This window comes from Pan troglodytes, chromosome 3, assembly GCF_028858775.2.
Source record: "Pan troglodytes isolate AG18354 chromosome 3, NHGRI_mPanTro3-v2.0_pri, whole genome shotgun sequence".
Classification (NCBI taxonomy): domain Eukaryota; kingdom Metazoa; phylum Chordata; class Mammalia; order Primates; family Hominidae; genus Pan; species Pan troglodytes.
In genome coordinates, this window is record NC_072401.2 from 7,970,607 (window position 1) to 7,986,437 (window position 15,831).

The window sequence follows — 15,831 nt, forward strand, 5'->3', positions numbered from 1 at the left end:
TACATGAGTGTGTGGTGTGTATGCACATGTGGGTGAGTGTGAGAGCCTATGTGAGTGTGTGTACATGTATGGGTGTGTATGAGCATGCGTGGTGTGAGTGTGAGAACCTATGTGAGTGTGTATGTTTGTATGTGAGCATGTGTGGGTGTGTGAGAGCATGTGTGTGAGTCTACATGAGTGTGTGGGTGTGTATGAGCATGTGTGGGTGTGTGAGTGTGAGAGCCTATGTGAGCATGTGTGAATGTACATGAGTGTATGTGGGTGTGTGAGTGTGTGGGTGAGTGTGTGTGATCGTGTGTGTGAGTCTACATGAGTGTGTGTCGGTGTGTATGAGCGTGTGTGTGTGTGTGAGAGCCTATGTGAGCGTATGTGAGAGTGTTTATGTGAGTATATGTGGACGTGCATGGGTGTGTGTAGATCTCCCTCTGCGCCTGCTTTCTGTAAGGACTCGGGCCTTCGTTTAGGGCCCACACAGATAGCCTGGGGTGATCTTCACATCTGGAGACCTCAGCAATCCCAACTGCAGGCTCCCTTTCTGCCCTGTGAGGTGATGGTCCCAGGTTCTAAGGATTAGGACATAGATACATTTTGGGGGCCACTCTGAACCTAGAACCTCTGCCCAACAGGAGGTGTGGGCTCCACAGTTGCAGGAAGGGTCCCAGTAGGAGGCCTGGCTCTGGGTAGAGCAACTGAGCCAAACTGTGGCTGGTCAGGGAACGAGAGGAATAGCACATGCCTCTCTCTCTCCAATGCACTGAGGCTTCCCACAGGTGGAATCCAATCAGAGGCTAGAGGAAAGAGGCTGTGGAACTGTCTACACAGGTCAGTCTCAGGGCCAGAGAACGGTGGATCTGTCTACCTAGGTCAGCTTCCAGGGTCAGAGAAGGGTTGGAAAGAGGCAGCATGGACCTGGAAGGCAAACACAAGCTGCCCAAATCAGCAGCCTTCCCTGTGCCACCGCAGGCCAGCTTGGGCCCCAGTATTTCACACTCTTCCATATTCCTGTGCCTCTCTTTCTCAACACTGATCACAGTGGGTATCTATTAGCCCATTTTCACACTGCTATTAAGAACTACCTGAGACTGATTAATTTATGAAGAAAGAGGTTTAATTGACTCAAAGTTCCGCATGGGTGGGGAGGCCTCAGGAAACTTACAGTCATGGTGGAAGGTGAAGGGGAAGCAGGCATCATCTTCACAAGGCATCAGGAGAGAGAGCACAAGTTGGGAAATGCAAAATACTTTTAAACCATCAGATCTCATGAGAACTCACTCATTATCACACAAGAACAGCATGGGGGAAACTGCCCCGTGATCCAATCACTTCCCACCAGGTTCCTCCCTCCACATGTGGGGATTACAATTTGAGATGAGATTTTAGTGGGAACACAGAGCCAAACCATGTCAGGTAACTCTATCTTTGTGAAGTCATTTGATTATTGTCTACACCCAATACATGCAATTGGGGTAAGCTCTTTGAGGGCAGGGAAAGTGTCTGGTCTTTTTCACCATTTTAATCTAAAGTGCCCGGCTGAAAATATTAGTTGGATGGACAGATCGAGGGTGGGTGGGTGGGTGGATGGGTGAGGAGGGATGGACAGATGAATGAATGGATGAATAGATGTATAGATGATGGATGGATGGATAAATGGATGGATGGATGGATGGATGGGTGGATGGATGGGTGGATGGGGATGAATGGATGGATGGGTGGGTGGGTGGATGGATGGGGATGGATGGATGGGTGGTTGGATGGATGTGTGGACAGATGGATAGATGATGGATGGATGAATGGATGGGTGGGTGGTTGGATGGATGGATGGATGGATGGGTGGATGGATGGGTGGATGGGGATGAATGGATGGATGGGTGGGTGGGTGGATGGATGGGGATGGATGGATGGGTGGTTGGATGGATGTGTGGACAGATGGATGGATAGATGATGGATGGATGAATGGATGGATGGTAGATGGATGGGTGGATGGTGGATGGATGAATGGGTAGATGGATGGATGGGTGGATGGAGATGAATGGATGGATGGGTGGGTGGTGGATGGATGGGGATGGTTGGTTAGATGAATGAATGATAAATTTCTACCAACAGGGACCGTCCAGGTCAGGGACGTCCAAATGGAGATTCCTGGCTGTCCTTTGCCATGGCTTTCGACAGGACCTGGCCTCCTTGCCAAGGTTTGGTCCTCCCTGACTGGCGTCCCTGCATTTCTCAGCCTCCTGGGCTACCTCTTTGCTCCTGGCCCCTTCCTTGGGGATGGCTTGTGCTTCTGGGTATTAATAGCACTACTTAGCCTTCCATGTAATTAGACTAAAGCACAATCACGGAGACTTATTTTCCCGCAGAAATTGACTGCATTGCAATTGCTCTTTAATTTATGGTGCCCTGAAAAATTAATGGAGCTGAAATCTCAGTTATTTGCTTTGGTTCTTTTCTGTGACTATAAGGGAAGAAAAAGGCTTAGTTGCAGTTGTAAAAGGAATGAGGAATTTGAGGAAATTAATAACAATGACAAGAGGGCTTTAGTTTTTGAGGAGGCTATGCAGTTTTTCAAAGCTAATTCTCAAGAAGCAGGGTGGTGTGGTGGAACAACGTCAGCTTTGACTCCAACAAATCTGGTGTATTAGGCAGGTATCTGCAACAATCATACTGAGTAACACACAGCCCCAAGCCTCAAAGGCTTACAGAAACAAGCATTATTTCTTCTTCCTGGGGCTCTGTGGGTGCCCAGAGGCTCTGCTGGGCTTTGCTGGGATTGGCTATATGAGGCTCCTGGTTACTGGTGGAGTTTGTGTCCCCATACGACTCTTATGCTGAGAGCACACTTTTCTCATGATTGGGGGGCAGAGGCTCCAGGGGTTGCAGGGCAACCCACACAAGCAGCTTTAGCATAACAGCTTTGACCTGGAAAACATCACATCTACTCACACAGCATCGGCCAAAGCAAGTCACGTGACAAGCCCAGAGTCAATCGAGTGGACACAATTGCCCCGCTCTAAGGATTTGCAGATTTGTGCAAAGCCAAAGGCTTGCCTCCCTTTCCTTCCCTATCTCTTCCTTCCCATATGCCCGCCCTGCCTCCAGCAAACACCTGTCCACCTACCCTCAGACTGCCCTGTTCCATGACTTTACGATGCTTCCCTTATCCTCATTATAATTTGGGTCACTGTGAGTCTACCTTACTTGGAGCCTGGACAGCCTTCCTGGGTGACAGCATAATATGCATTTCTTCCAAGGCTCAGCCGACTGCAGTAGGCCCTTGGGATTGGTAGGAAGTGAGAGCCCAGCAGTCCCTTCCCACGCCAGCTTCCTGGGGGCTGCTGACATGAAACTGACCAGCCTGTTTCCTCTGTGCCTGGTCTTCAGACCTGCTTGCTGAGGCAGAAACCTGGGCACTTACTTCTAAAAGCATAAACTCACTTTTATATTTTATTGAATTTTATTCCCCATCAAGCACTTCTTCTGCTTCCCAGCATGGTGAGAAATTGATCTGAGCCCAGGATTGCCTTTTAGAAACTTAGTAGGGCAGAGAAGACACCTTTGGGTGGGCAATCAGGGAAGACTTCCTGGAGGAGGAATGTTCGAACAGGGGCTTAAAGAATGGATCAAAATGTATCTTTAATTTGTAATACATCTTCAGAGCAATAAAGATGATCACATATGACAAGAAAAAGAAAAACCCTCACAGTCCCCCAGCCTTAAGTAAAGCAGTGTTTGCATTGATCCATATTAAAGAAATAGTAGAAATTGCTGGCAGTGGGTGTGAGGAGAGCCCTAATATTGAGTGAACAGAGGTGCAACCTTCGCGTTGGCTGCTGTGAATATCAGCAGGTTCACGAGCTGCCCAGCAGAGCTACAAGCTTCGACACCACATTGATGGCTCGCTCTGACCTCAGACTTCAGAACAGGGAAGAGAGTGGGCATCTCTTGAGTAACAGAACAATTCTCTTAGCAATGAGAAGCCCTCACTCAGCATGTGTTCATTTTGCTCTAAGAATTTTCATCTGCTGGGGCTCAGGGCAGGAACAATACTCCCCTCTGGATAGGTAAGCAGAAAAGGGATTTAACAGGAGGGATCAGTGCTTTCTAAATTGTTGGGAGATAAGGAAGAGGGTTTTAGACTAGACCCCCCTTCCCAGGATGCCTCCTGAAAGCCTGCAGTGTAGACCCACCAGGAAGTTTCTACCTCTGCCCATCAGGAAGGTGGGGACCAGAACCTCCCAGACTTATCAAGCTCAAAAACATGTGGCTGGTGCAGCTGATGTTGCCATTGCTGCAGCCTGCACCTGGTAACTTCCATAAAGCCAGTGACTGGACACCGGAATGTGGAGTCCAGCTGCTGCCTTCACTACCACCAGGTCTCCACCCTCCAGAGCTGGAGGGTGGACACAGAAGCATGTCCTGTGACCTTGCTGGCAGCAGACATGGCCCAGTGGGGCAGGAAAAAGCCTCTGCCTCACTTTCATCTTCCAAAATTGGCACGAGTGCATCCACCTGACCTGGAAATCTAGCTGCAAGGGAGTCCACGTGATGCTGGGCTGCAGCTTTCAGGCCTCTGCAGTGAAACGAGGCACCCTGGAGTGAGGGATGAAAGCATGTTGAGTGCCACCAATCACATCCAACTGCCACTAAGAGTCCAGGGCAGACTCGAAGCACCTCCAGAAACTATAGAAGACACTGGCACACTCTTCTATGTGCCCTTCCTGGGCCCTCAAACTGCTCCTTTCCCTCCCTCCTGTCTTGCTTCACTCTGACTTTTTATCTTCATATGAGAGTGGGAGGCGTGTCCTCACTCACCACCTCCACTGCTTTCTGAGATGTTGAGTGATGAAATTCACCCTTCCACAGGATGCACCCGTGTGGGTTTCAGCTGCAGTAACTGGGCTGTCCCCGATGTGTTTATTCTTGTTTATTTGCTGGTGTTTGTCTTTTATTAAGCAGAAATGTTCTATTTCTGCAGCAATTGATGGCGGATAGTAAAAGCGCCTCCCAGGAGAGTGAGTTGGAAAGGCTTCATAAAGCTCCAGGGCAGGCGTCGTAAATGCAAGCGCATGACACAGTGATGACAATGATAACGCCATCCATTAATGTGGAGGCTTTATTGCCTTGCTCACAGGAACCCACGGTGACGACTCGCTTTTTATGCATCTATTGACTGTGGGTATGAGCAGTGCCCTCCTGATTTGGTAAACTGAGACATGAGATAGAAGGGTGCCTGGCCTGAGTCACTCAGATGACCCAGAGAAAGGGCTAGAGGGACCAACCATCCTTCTTGAAGGCAAGGGTGACTCCTCAGCCCCTGGTACAGTCCTGTGAGCTCAAGTCTGTGAGATGGGAATTGCTGACATAAAGGAGTGCTGTGTGACCTTGAGTAACTTACCTAACCTCTCTGAGCTTCAGTTCTTTCATTTGTCAAGAGGGAAAATTGCCAGCTTATGGGTGTGTTTGTGAGTATGTATATGCATGCGTGTGTGTGTACATGTGTGTGTGAGTGTGTGGGGGTGTGTGAGTGTGAAGTAAGGTGGCATTCAACAAGCACAGCTCAGTGCCTGGCTCCGTAAAAGGCCACAGCTGCTGCCAGGCTCTCTCACACTGTCTGTCAGGCCCAGACAGAAAAAGAAGTACAACCAATGACTGGAGCTGCAGGTATTTGTTGAACACATACTGCATGCCAGGCACTGCTCCACAAGCTTATTAAAAGCTCCTTGCCCTCATGAAGCTTATGTTCTAGGGGATGAAAACTTTCTTTAAAAAGTCCTTTCTGAATATGAAAGGTGATGGCTTCTTACCATAGCTATGTGCCAGTGAAGCTCCGTTTACAAACCCAGGTGACAGCCCATGGCTTGCTGACACCTGCTCCAGGGTGTATGGTACACCATCTCTGTGCACCACTATCCCTGGCTGCCTTCCTGCTCCCAAGGCCGTGGTGAGTGGTTGCTACAGAGACCACACAGCCCACCCGGCTGAAAATATTTACTACCTGGCCCTTTACAGAATGCACTTACCAGCCCCTGCCCTAGAGTCAAACGTGTTCATTCAGTCAGCAAATGGGCCTTGCGCACCTGGCAGCCACGGATTCCGGGCTACCGCTGGTGCCGCAGGTGAGTGAGGCAGGTGTGTGCCCCCGGGCTGTGAGCGGCTTAGCTGAGGAGCAGGAGATAAACTCCCAGGACGCAAGGAAGTCAGCAAACAGCTGTGCAGGCATGAGCTCCACACAGCGCACACGGGGCCGGCAGGCTGGGAACAGCACCGCCAAGATGCAGGCAGCTGAGCCGGGGCTGGGCTGGGAGGACTTCAGGGGTGGGGGTGGAAGGTACGCATCCATATGGCTGGATTGTGTCCCCCAAAATTCCTATATTGAAATTCTAACCCCTGGTACAAAAGAATGTGACTATATTTGGAGATAGGGCCCTTAAATGATCATTAGACTATTAGGGTGGGCTCCGATCCCATTTGACTGGTGTCCTTATAAGAAGAGGAGATCAGGACACAGACAGAGGCGGGAGTGGTGGTGCACACTGATACTCCCAGGCAGGAGGATCGATTGAGCCCAGGAGTTTCAGGGCTGCAGAGAGCTATGATTGCACCACTGCATTCCAGCCTGGGTGATGGAGCAAGACTCTGGTTCAAAAAATCAAACTACAAAAAAAAGACAGGCACAGAGGGAAGACCACATAAAGACGAGGGAGAAGGCGGCATTTGCAAGCCAAGGAGGGAGAAACCAACCCTGCCGATACCTTGATCTTGGACTTCTGGCCTCAGAACGGTGTGAGAATCTGTTTCTGTGGTTTAAGCTGAGCCCTCTGGGGTACTTTGTTATGGAAGCCCACGTCAGCTAATACAGCTTCCTGTGTGAACAGAACATCCTGGACAAAAACCCAGGGGCGGGAGGCATATGCGCGTTTTGGGATCAGGGTGCATCCTGTTGGTGGAGTGTGACTTATGCTACACCAGAGGGGGTTTGGTGGGAACAGGGCCCAGGGCAATCACTCAGGGCCTCGTCTGTCATGCCGGGAGACCCGGACTCTTACCTGTGGAGATGTGGAGCTGGGAATGACGCTGTCCCGAAAAACAGGAGGTAGCCAGGGTACGAGAGGGAAGTAGGGATGTTCCAGGCAGAGGGCACAGCTTGCGCAAAGGCCTGGAGGTGAGAGAGCAAAATGACCCCCATTCCAGATGATTGAGCTTGGGGAACCGTGGGAGTGGGGTTAGCCAGGGTTTAGATGGGCTGAGCAAGACAGACTCTCAACCTCCTTCTTTAAGACAATTTAACAATCGTGGGTGCTTTCTCCATGCATGTGGCAGCAAAGGAGGGTGGCTTAACACTGTGAACTCCCAGGATTGCTGAAGAGAAAGAGATGATTTCACTCATGGTACCAGGAGCGCAAAGTATTGCCAGACAACCACACACACAGCTGCCTTTCTCACCGCTCACTGTCAGCGTCACGGGTGGAGCCTTCATCTCTGAAGACACCTTGGAGGCGGGACACCTTTGCCGGGACAGTTCCATGATGCAGGGCCCTGTCTGCTTTTCTTCAGCTGCGGGGAAGAGAGAAGGGACATTTGCTGCAATTGCCCTTGTGACAATGGTGGGGTCTGTAGTTTTCAAGGCGAGCTCAGGAATTCATCCACTGTGGTAAGGGAATCAAGGCTGTGTGAGGAAGATCCAGTTCTGATATGGACGAGGAGGGCAGGGGGGTCGCCAGCCACCCAGGATTTGCTACGTTTCACACCTGCAGTCTCCTGGCCGTGGTTCCTTGGGCAACATCCTGGCCGGTCTTGCAGTGGGCTCAGCCCTCGGCTGGTTCTTCGGATCTGCTCATCCTCAGGGACCCTGCCATGGGCAGCCTGCATGAGAGCTCCAGGTGTGTTCATCTCGGCTCTGAAGCGTGAACTGTGGTAAAGCTTTGCTGCTGCAGGACCGGCTAATTGGCAGCTTAAGCATCTGAGCTTCACTGCGGTAGCTTGCATAGTGTCTCATCGCTGAAGTTTCCGAGATGGGAGACTAGGGGAGGCAGGAGCAGCCGAGGTGGAGTGGGGAAGTGGGGTGGCCTGAGATGGAATGGGGTGCCGGCCCCTGAGGGCTCTGCTTATGGTGGGGCAGGTGGGGTGGCGGGCACCTCTGGGATTGTGGTTGCAGGACCTGGTGGATGGTGGGAAGGAGGGAGGCCATTTACTGAGACCGCAGAGGAGGAGGAGGAAGACACGGAGGCTGGAGGAGCAGGGCTGGTTGAGAAAGGAGCCAGCTTCTGCTGGGCCCTGCTAAGTTGGGGGTGGTGCAGGGAGGAAGTGACCGTGGAGAGGGTGTCAAGGAGTCAGAGGTCATCAGGGAAGAAATGGGGACTGAGTCACTTCCTGGCAGGAGAGGATCCTGGAAGGGGGATGTGTGGCATGAGCCTCAGAGTAGGCCTGATGTCACCCCCAGGCAGCAGCGACCTTGGGACTCAGCCCCCGCCTTCCTCTGCCTGGGAGTATTTATAGAGGGCCTTCTAGGTTTCAGGATCTGGGGCAACTGCTGGGAGCAAAACAGACCAACCCCTGCCCTCGTGGGGCCTCCTTTCTAGATGAGGATGGGGGCGCAGAGCAGATGACGAGGGATGGGTTAGAAGCTGCTGGGTCTACTGAGGGCGGGCGGGGAGTGAGGGGGCTGCCAAGCAGCTTGGCCTCTGCATGGTTGGAGAGCTCAGAATGTGAGCTTGGACCTGCCATGGTGGAGGAAGAGAGGCTAGAAACCAGGACAGGCACCAGGGCGGCCCCGGGGAGCAATGGGAGTGGACTGAGTGCCGTGGTAGAGGAAGAGAGGCTAGAAACCAGGGACAGGTGCCAGGGCAGGCCTAGGGAGCGATGGGAGTGGACTGAGTGATACAGGATGTCCTGGATCTGAGGAGCTAGAGGCCAGAGAACCAGGGTTCTGAGCCTAGCATGAGGGGACATGCCTGGGGATCCCTCCCCCAAGCCCAGCTGGCACTGGCACCAGGACATGAGGGTGTGGCGGACGAAGGCACTGCAGCCCCATCCTCTCTGGCACCTGGGCCCTGAGCACAGACTCTCACTTCACAGACAGGGCTCTAACCCTGGCTTTGCAATAGCAGGGGCAGGGCCTCTGAGCCAGCGGCCTTAGCAAAGGCCTGACCCAGGGGGTGACTTTAAAGTGAGTCTTGAACACCGGCTGGGGATGAGGAAGGGCATTCCAGGCAGAGGGCACAGCACGTGCAGATGCTCAGAGGACCCTGTGCACACATTAGTGCCACAAGTGTGAGTGAGCCCCGAGTCGAGCGTGCCTGGGGTGGGGGCATGCAGGGAGTGAGCAGGATGGCAGCCAGAGGGGGATCCAATGGTATCGGGGGAACTGTGTACCCATGTAAGGGTGTGGGCTTTTTTGGAGGCCACACCCCTCCTGGAAGGTCTGCGTGGAGAGTGGCAGGACTAGGTGTGCTCTGCAGCTGCAGGACCGAGGGCTGGGAGCAGGGGTCCACGGAGACGGTGTGGCCCAGCTGGGCCATGGCCCTGGGTGGAGAGGGGTGCAGTGTGCAGCTGGTGCAGGGTACACAGTTGCATCTGAAGCATGGTGACTTATTAGACATGGCAGCAGGAAGGTGAGGGCAGGAACCCAGGGAGGAAAAGGCCCTGGGCACTGGGCTTGGAGGCTGGGTCAGGAGCAGAGGGTGATTAGGCCCAGGAGGGCTTCCAGGAGGAGGGGGCACACCTGCCTGTGCTGAGAGGCAGGGCTGCACAGGGTTGGGCTTGATGACCTGTTTCCCTTCTGAGATTCTGCACATCCTTCTTTGGTGAACAGCAGTGGTGGCAGCGGTGTCTGCAACAGCAGTGACATCCATGATGTCGTTGGTTCATCATAAGGTGGTGCCCGTGACAAGGACACGTGGGAACAGAAAAGAAGCACGCGGCACAGAAGAAGTCAGTTGTGGCGGCCCTCAGAGCCAGCAGATGTGGCCTCTGATCCTGGCAGCTATTAGTGTGAATGACGTGCCCGTTATGCAGATGAAGAATTTGGGTTGAGTGGTTGGCTTGAGCCTTCCTTCCTTCCTGGGCCAGTGACGGAAATTGCTGTGGTCAAATGATTCATTCTAGACAGATCCTGATCACAGAAGAAATAAAGAGAAGTGCATTCAAACCACAGATAATTCAAGTGCAGGTCTGACAGGGGGTGACCCTGGGTGAATCACTCAATTGCTGCGAGCCTCCATCTTCCGTCTGCACGAGATATTATTAGAAGCATCTACTTCCTAGCGATGTTGTGGGGGCACCTTGAGAGGCAAAGGGCCCGGCTGGTGCTCGCACCTGGAGCGGATCCTGCTATTACGGGTGTTATCAGGCGGTGATCACGACAGAACGTGCTGTGTGCGTGGCAAGTGCAACCACTTTGCAGTGTGCCTGGATAATCCCCAACATCCCTCAAAGCGGGAGGCCAGATTCCCGTTTTAAGAAGTGGTGAAACTGAGGCTCAGAACAGCGTTGGAGCGCACGCAAGTTCTCCTGCTGTGCACGGTGGGCGCTAGTGGAGCCAGGCCTGCTGGAGCCCAAGAACCCTAGACTCACAGACGCTCCCCTTTGAAACACTACAGCTGGGGCATCATTTTATAGATGGGGAAACTGAGGCAAGAAACTGACTCAGAGGCCATGACACGGAGGCAGACGCCAGCTCCACAGACCCGGGTCCCCGCCTCCCTCTCCAGCCCTCTCTCCCAGCCCAGCCCAGCCCAGCCCAGCCCAGCCCAGCCTGCCTCCTCCATCAGCTGCACCTGTGAGGCGGCGCCAGCGACCTCTCCTGGCCCAGGCCTGAATCTGCAACAAAACACGGTGAGCTCTGAGCTTTGCTTCTATAACAAGGACTTCAGCATATGATGCTTCTGGGGTGCAAAGGATCCCCTAAACACCACATAGTCCATCCTCCCTTGAGAAATGCAGTGCGGACCGTATTGCACCAATACAGCCCCTACCCCCAGAGGGGCAGCTGGCAAAAACATAACGCAAATCAAAGATGAACTGGGGACATCAGTTATAGAATCACTGGCCCAGCCCCGATGTCTGTGTTCACTCATCACCTAGGAGTTAGGGATGAGACATATTGAAATGCAAATGAACACCGAGCCAGAGTCAGAGGAGAGGCAAGGGAAAAGGGACAGAGTCTCCTGTTGTCCAGGATGGGGAAAGGCAAACGCGTGTTGTGGATAGGCTGCGTGTCAGACACGGGCTACACTTCCAAAGCACATGATCCGGTTGAATCATCCCGACCTTCTGAGTGAGGATGAGGATTGTCAGCCCAGTTTTATGGCTGGGGAAAACTGAGGCCTGCCCCGGTAGCTGGTTCCAGGTGAGGATGGGAGCCCAGGCTTCCTGGCATTGCTGTTAAGAGATTGTCCTGGCCACTCTGGAGAGAGAAGAGGAGGACAGACTGCCTCCACAAGTCCCCTCTGCTATCCCGTTAATCTCCTCCGGAGTGGACAGAGGCTTTTCCCAGTTGCTGTGCCAGACCCCTGTTGACTCCAGAAGGGATGGCACCGTGCCCAAGAGGCCACAGAAGAGACCTAGAAACAGCGAATGAGACACAGGGTTTATTGGAGGAAGTTACATGCAGGGACAGTCTGCTGGCAGTGGGCTGGACAGGGGAGCCGCTCCAGTTTGTAAGAAGCCTGCAGTTTATGTAGCTTTTTCCCTCCGCACCCTCCCCCTAGCAACCTCCTCCCAACCCAGAACAGAGGGCCTTGACCCCTGCAGGGCCTGCATTCCAAGGGATGGGCCAGGGCCTGTTCCTCACGGGTAACAGGTGAATCTCTGGGTTGGCCACTCCTGGATTCCTTAGCCGGGGACTCGGAAGGCACATTCTTCTTAGGCTGTGGAAACATTCTCAGGGTGTGCTTTGGTGACCTTCATCGGTTTAGGGGCTGCTTCAGGGAAGAAAGGGAAGGGAGCGGAGAATAGGCTTCCTGCTTCTGCTGTTTTCTTGGTTTCCAAGATGCCACATTTGCGGTAGCGTTTCCAGCACCCATAACCAGTTTCTCATATGGAGAATGGCACTATGAAGTCCCACCCCCTGGCATGGTGGGGCTTGGTGTGGCCAAGAGGAGAGCCCTGATAGAGATGCCTTCCCCACCCGACACGCTGCTGTGCCCAAGAGCTGGCTTCCCTCCTGCCAGAGGAGATCTCGGCTCCCTCCAGGACTGTCTCTTCCATGAAGGAGGGGGAGGCCCTTTCCCACAGGCCATTGTGGAAAGGGGAGCAGCTCTGGGCCTTGCCCGTGGCCCTGGCGACTTCACCTGGCATTTCCAAAACTCATAGCTTGATCAAGGTCCTGTCTGTACCTGAGATCTCCAGGCCAGAGCACTGGGTGTGAACCTGAGGACCAGCTGGCCCCTTCCCTTCTCCCCAGGCCTGGGGCACTGACCCCCGGACCCCCGACCCCGCCCACTCCTCCCAGGTCTAGGAGTGGGCTCCCTGAGTATCCCGGGCCCCATTCACTCCTCCCCGGTTCCGGGGCACAGATCCAAGAACCCTCTCACCCTCTTTGCTCTGCTTACCCCTCAGAGGACCTGTCCAGCTGCCTGTGCAGGCCTCTCTCAAGCCCTGTCCTCCTCTCCATTCTGCTGCTGCCCCCAGCTGGGCCCAGGCCTGGCCTCCTCAGGGCTCCCTGCCTCCACCCACAGCCTCTGGTGTGGGCTACTTGAAACGCTGTCTGACCACGGACCCCCTGAGCGCCTCATCTTATCTGGCCTTGGCTGGTGGTTTTGGGCAGGGCCAGCTGTGTGATTTGCAGGGTGCAGTGCAAAGTGAAAAATGTTGACAATCAGGTCAAATGCTTTTCCTTTCTTCTGCGCTCTCTCTCTGGGCCTGTCACCATGTTCTTTATGAGCCATTTAACATTGTGCTCCCTGGCCCACAGGGACACCCTCCCAGGCCCCCAGGACCAGCCTCAAGACAGTGCTCAGGGTGCCCACCCCTGCCCCTTCCTGGGCCCAGGCCTGGCCCTGGCACTCACCAGGGACAAGGACAGTGGTGGTCACTGTGTGGAGACAGGACCACGGGCACAGGCAGCTGAGAACCCCTCCCAGGGCACAGGGCTGGAGAGGGAGCCTGGGCAATCAGCCCAACCCATGCTCTCTTACCCCCTCAGCCTTCACTTCCAAAGCTCCAATTAAAGACACAATTTTTTTTTTCAGGTGGAGTTTTGCTCTTGTTGCTAGGGCTGGAGTGCAGTGGTGTGATCTTAGCTCACTGCAACCTCCGCCTCCTGGGTTTGAGTGATTCTCCTGACTCAGCCTCCTGAGTAGCTGGGATTACAGGCATGCGCCACCACGCCCAGCCAATTTTGTATTTTTAGTAGAGGCGGGGTTTCTCCATGTTGGTCAGGCTGGTCTCGAACTCCCAACCTCATGTGATCCGCCCGCCTCGACCTCCCAAGGTGCTGGGATTACAGGCGTGAGCCACCGCACCTGGCCCTAAAGACACAATTATTAAGACGTTCAAGTTGGCAGCTGCAGAGAATTAAGCCCCAGATGTGGGGCCCTTCTGAGCTAGGTCCCTGGGCGATGGCACTGGTCATACGCTGTGAGGCTGGCCCTGGTGTCAGGCCCCAGCCCACCTGCGCCTGCACTGACCCCTGCAGCAGATGCCACACCCCTGCTCGGGGCCACTGCTGTGTCCTGCTCTGCCATCCGTTCACTGCTCCAGCCCTGGCAACACGTGGCTCCTTCCTCCCAAACGCCCTTCCTCCCATCCTCACACAGGATTATAAAGTCCCTCCCACCTTTGAGGCTCAGACACACCTCCTCTGTGAGACCCCTCTGGATTTCACCCTGGAGAACCTTGTCTCCTGGCTCCTGCCAGCTGGCCCGGGGACAGGAATGGTTCCTCCTGGAGGCATTGGAGTTTGGTCTGCATCCCAGCATGAGCACAGCGCCTCCGCGTGTCCACTGGACAAGGCTGACTTCTCCTGGGGGATCTGCTGTGGTGAAGACATCACCCTCTCTCAGAAGCAGCTTATTCCTGACGTCCTGACCAAGCTTTTGTTTCTTTTTTCTGCCCTAAAGCTCTACGTGTCATCTGACTTGGGGAAAAAGTGGACACTTCTGCAAGAGCGAGTGACCAAAGACCACGTGTTCTGGTGAGAGCACTTCCCCACCCCGAACCCGTGGGGCCCGCGGCTCTGGTGAGAGCACTTCCCCCAAACCCTTGGGAGCCCATCCCTGCAGCTCCCTTTCCTCCTCTGGACCCTCCCCATCCCGGGGCTGGGTCCCCACCGTCCACTGCCTCTGCCTGCAGCCCCACACCCTCCTCATCCCAGGGGAACCCCCAGTCGTTCTTCCTGCTCCGCATTGGGTGGTATCAGAAATGGTAGAGTCCAGGGGTTGGTGTCCCTCAGGCCACGTTTTTACCCATGAACCAGCTATGTGGCCCTGTGCCACTGCTGTTCCCTCCCCGAGCCTCACAGCATCCCCAGTGGAGAGAGGTGCCGATGTACACATGTCCCCAGCACAGCACGCGGCCCACCACTCCGCACTCCCTGCCCGACCCCAGGCCCTGACTCAGCCCCTGACTAACAGACCCTGTGGGTGCTGACCCGGCCTGCCTCAGCCCTGCTCTCCTGCTTATCCACACCTGGGCCCCCCTTCCACTGCTCAGCCTGTCACCTTTCCCAGCCCCTGCTGGGTGCCAATGAGCAGGATAAGTTTGGGGTTGTACCCCAGACAAGCCCCCACCCTGGCCTCCTGAGGAGGCAGACCCGAGAAAGGAGGCTCCTGTCCCAGGCAGAGGGCCACTGGGGGCCTCTGTGTTCCGATGGTGGGTACCAGCCACTCGAGTGCATCCTCAGGGGAGCCTCTCAGTGTGCCCCCTGGGCAGCACCTCAGCCTCACTGCACAGGGGCACTCGGCTTTCCTTGAGAAATGTCTGTGGGATGCATCCATGAGGGCTGTGGAGGATGAGGGCTTGCCCAGGGTCTTAGGCAGCAGCGTGGGGCCAGGAGCCAGTGCAGCCGTTCAGAACTCAGGCCTGCCTCTCTCCTGCTGGGGCCATATCCCGTCCTTCTGGTCACACTGCCTTTCATGTTGCACCGCTCCTTGATGTGCTGATTCCATGGCATTCCTCTTTCTTGTGTGTGTACACACACGCACACACACACACAGTGCTAGCCTTTCTCTTTCTTATCCCACGTGTGGAACAGACCATTGCACGGGCCTCCTGCGCAGGCCACAGCCTGGTCTCTCCAACAGAAAAACACACGGAAAGGGCTTCCTACCCATCCCGAGGGCGCAGGGCTGGAGGGGGAGCCCGGGCTATCAGCCCTACACACACTCTCTTGCCCCCTCAGCCTTCCCTTCCAAAGCTCCAATTAAAAACAAAATTATTAAGAGGTTCAAGTTGGCGGCTGCAGAGTGGGCAAGGGCCCTTCGTAATGTCACGCTGACCGTGGCAGGAGACTGGCGTCCTGGCCACCCCACAGGCTGAAGGAAGCCTTTTTCCTCTGGAATGCCGACTGCTGGTGTACACGCCGTTGGCTCATGGGGAGAGGCGACGGCCGTCTGTCTGCGGATTGCCCACGGGAGGGCCCGGTTCCTCCCTCGGAAACCAGAGCACAGCCATCCATCACTGGCCTTGTCATTGCTGTCAACTGTCAGGAGCCAGAGCTGCCCTGCCTGGGCCTGAGCGCTCACAGAGGTGGGGAGCAGAGCCAGGAGGTGCGATTTCTGAGCCAAGTCGCTCTGGGGGATTGGCAGAGCTCTGTTCACTCCCAGGCCAGGCCGGGCTCATGGACAGCTCTCCAGCCAGAGAAAGAAACCGACCCATAGCGCCCAGAGGGAAATT

The 15,831-nt window shown here is 54.7% G+C and overlaps 1 protein-coding gene across 5 annotated transcripts in view; it reads left to right on the top strand.

Annotated features, from left to right (window-relative positions):
* Positions 1-15,831, top strand: part of SORCS2 (sortilin related VPS10 domain containing receptor 2) — a 552,106-nt gene that overhangs the window by 452,356 nt on the left and 83,919 nt on the right. For all 5 annotated transcript variants that reach the window (XM_016951273.4, XM_016951274.4, XM_016951275.4 and 2 more), the window contains exon 5: positions 14,058-14,131. In XM_016951273.4, coding sequence (XP_016806762.3) covers positions 14,058-14,131 — 74 coding nt within the window. The remainder of the gene's footprint in view (positions 1-14,057; positions 14,132-15,831) is intronic.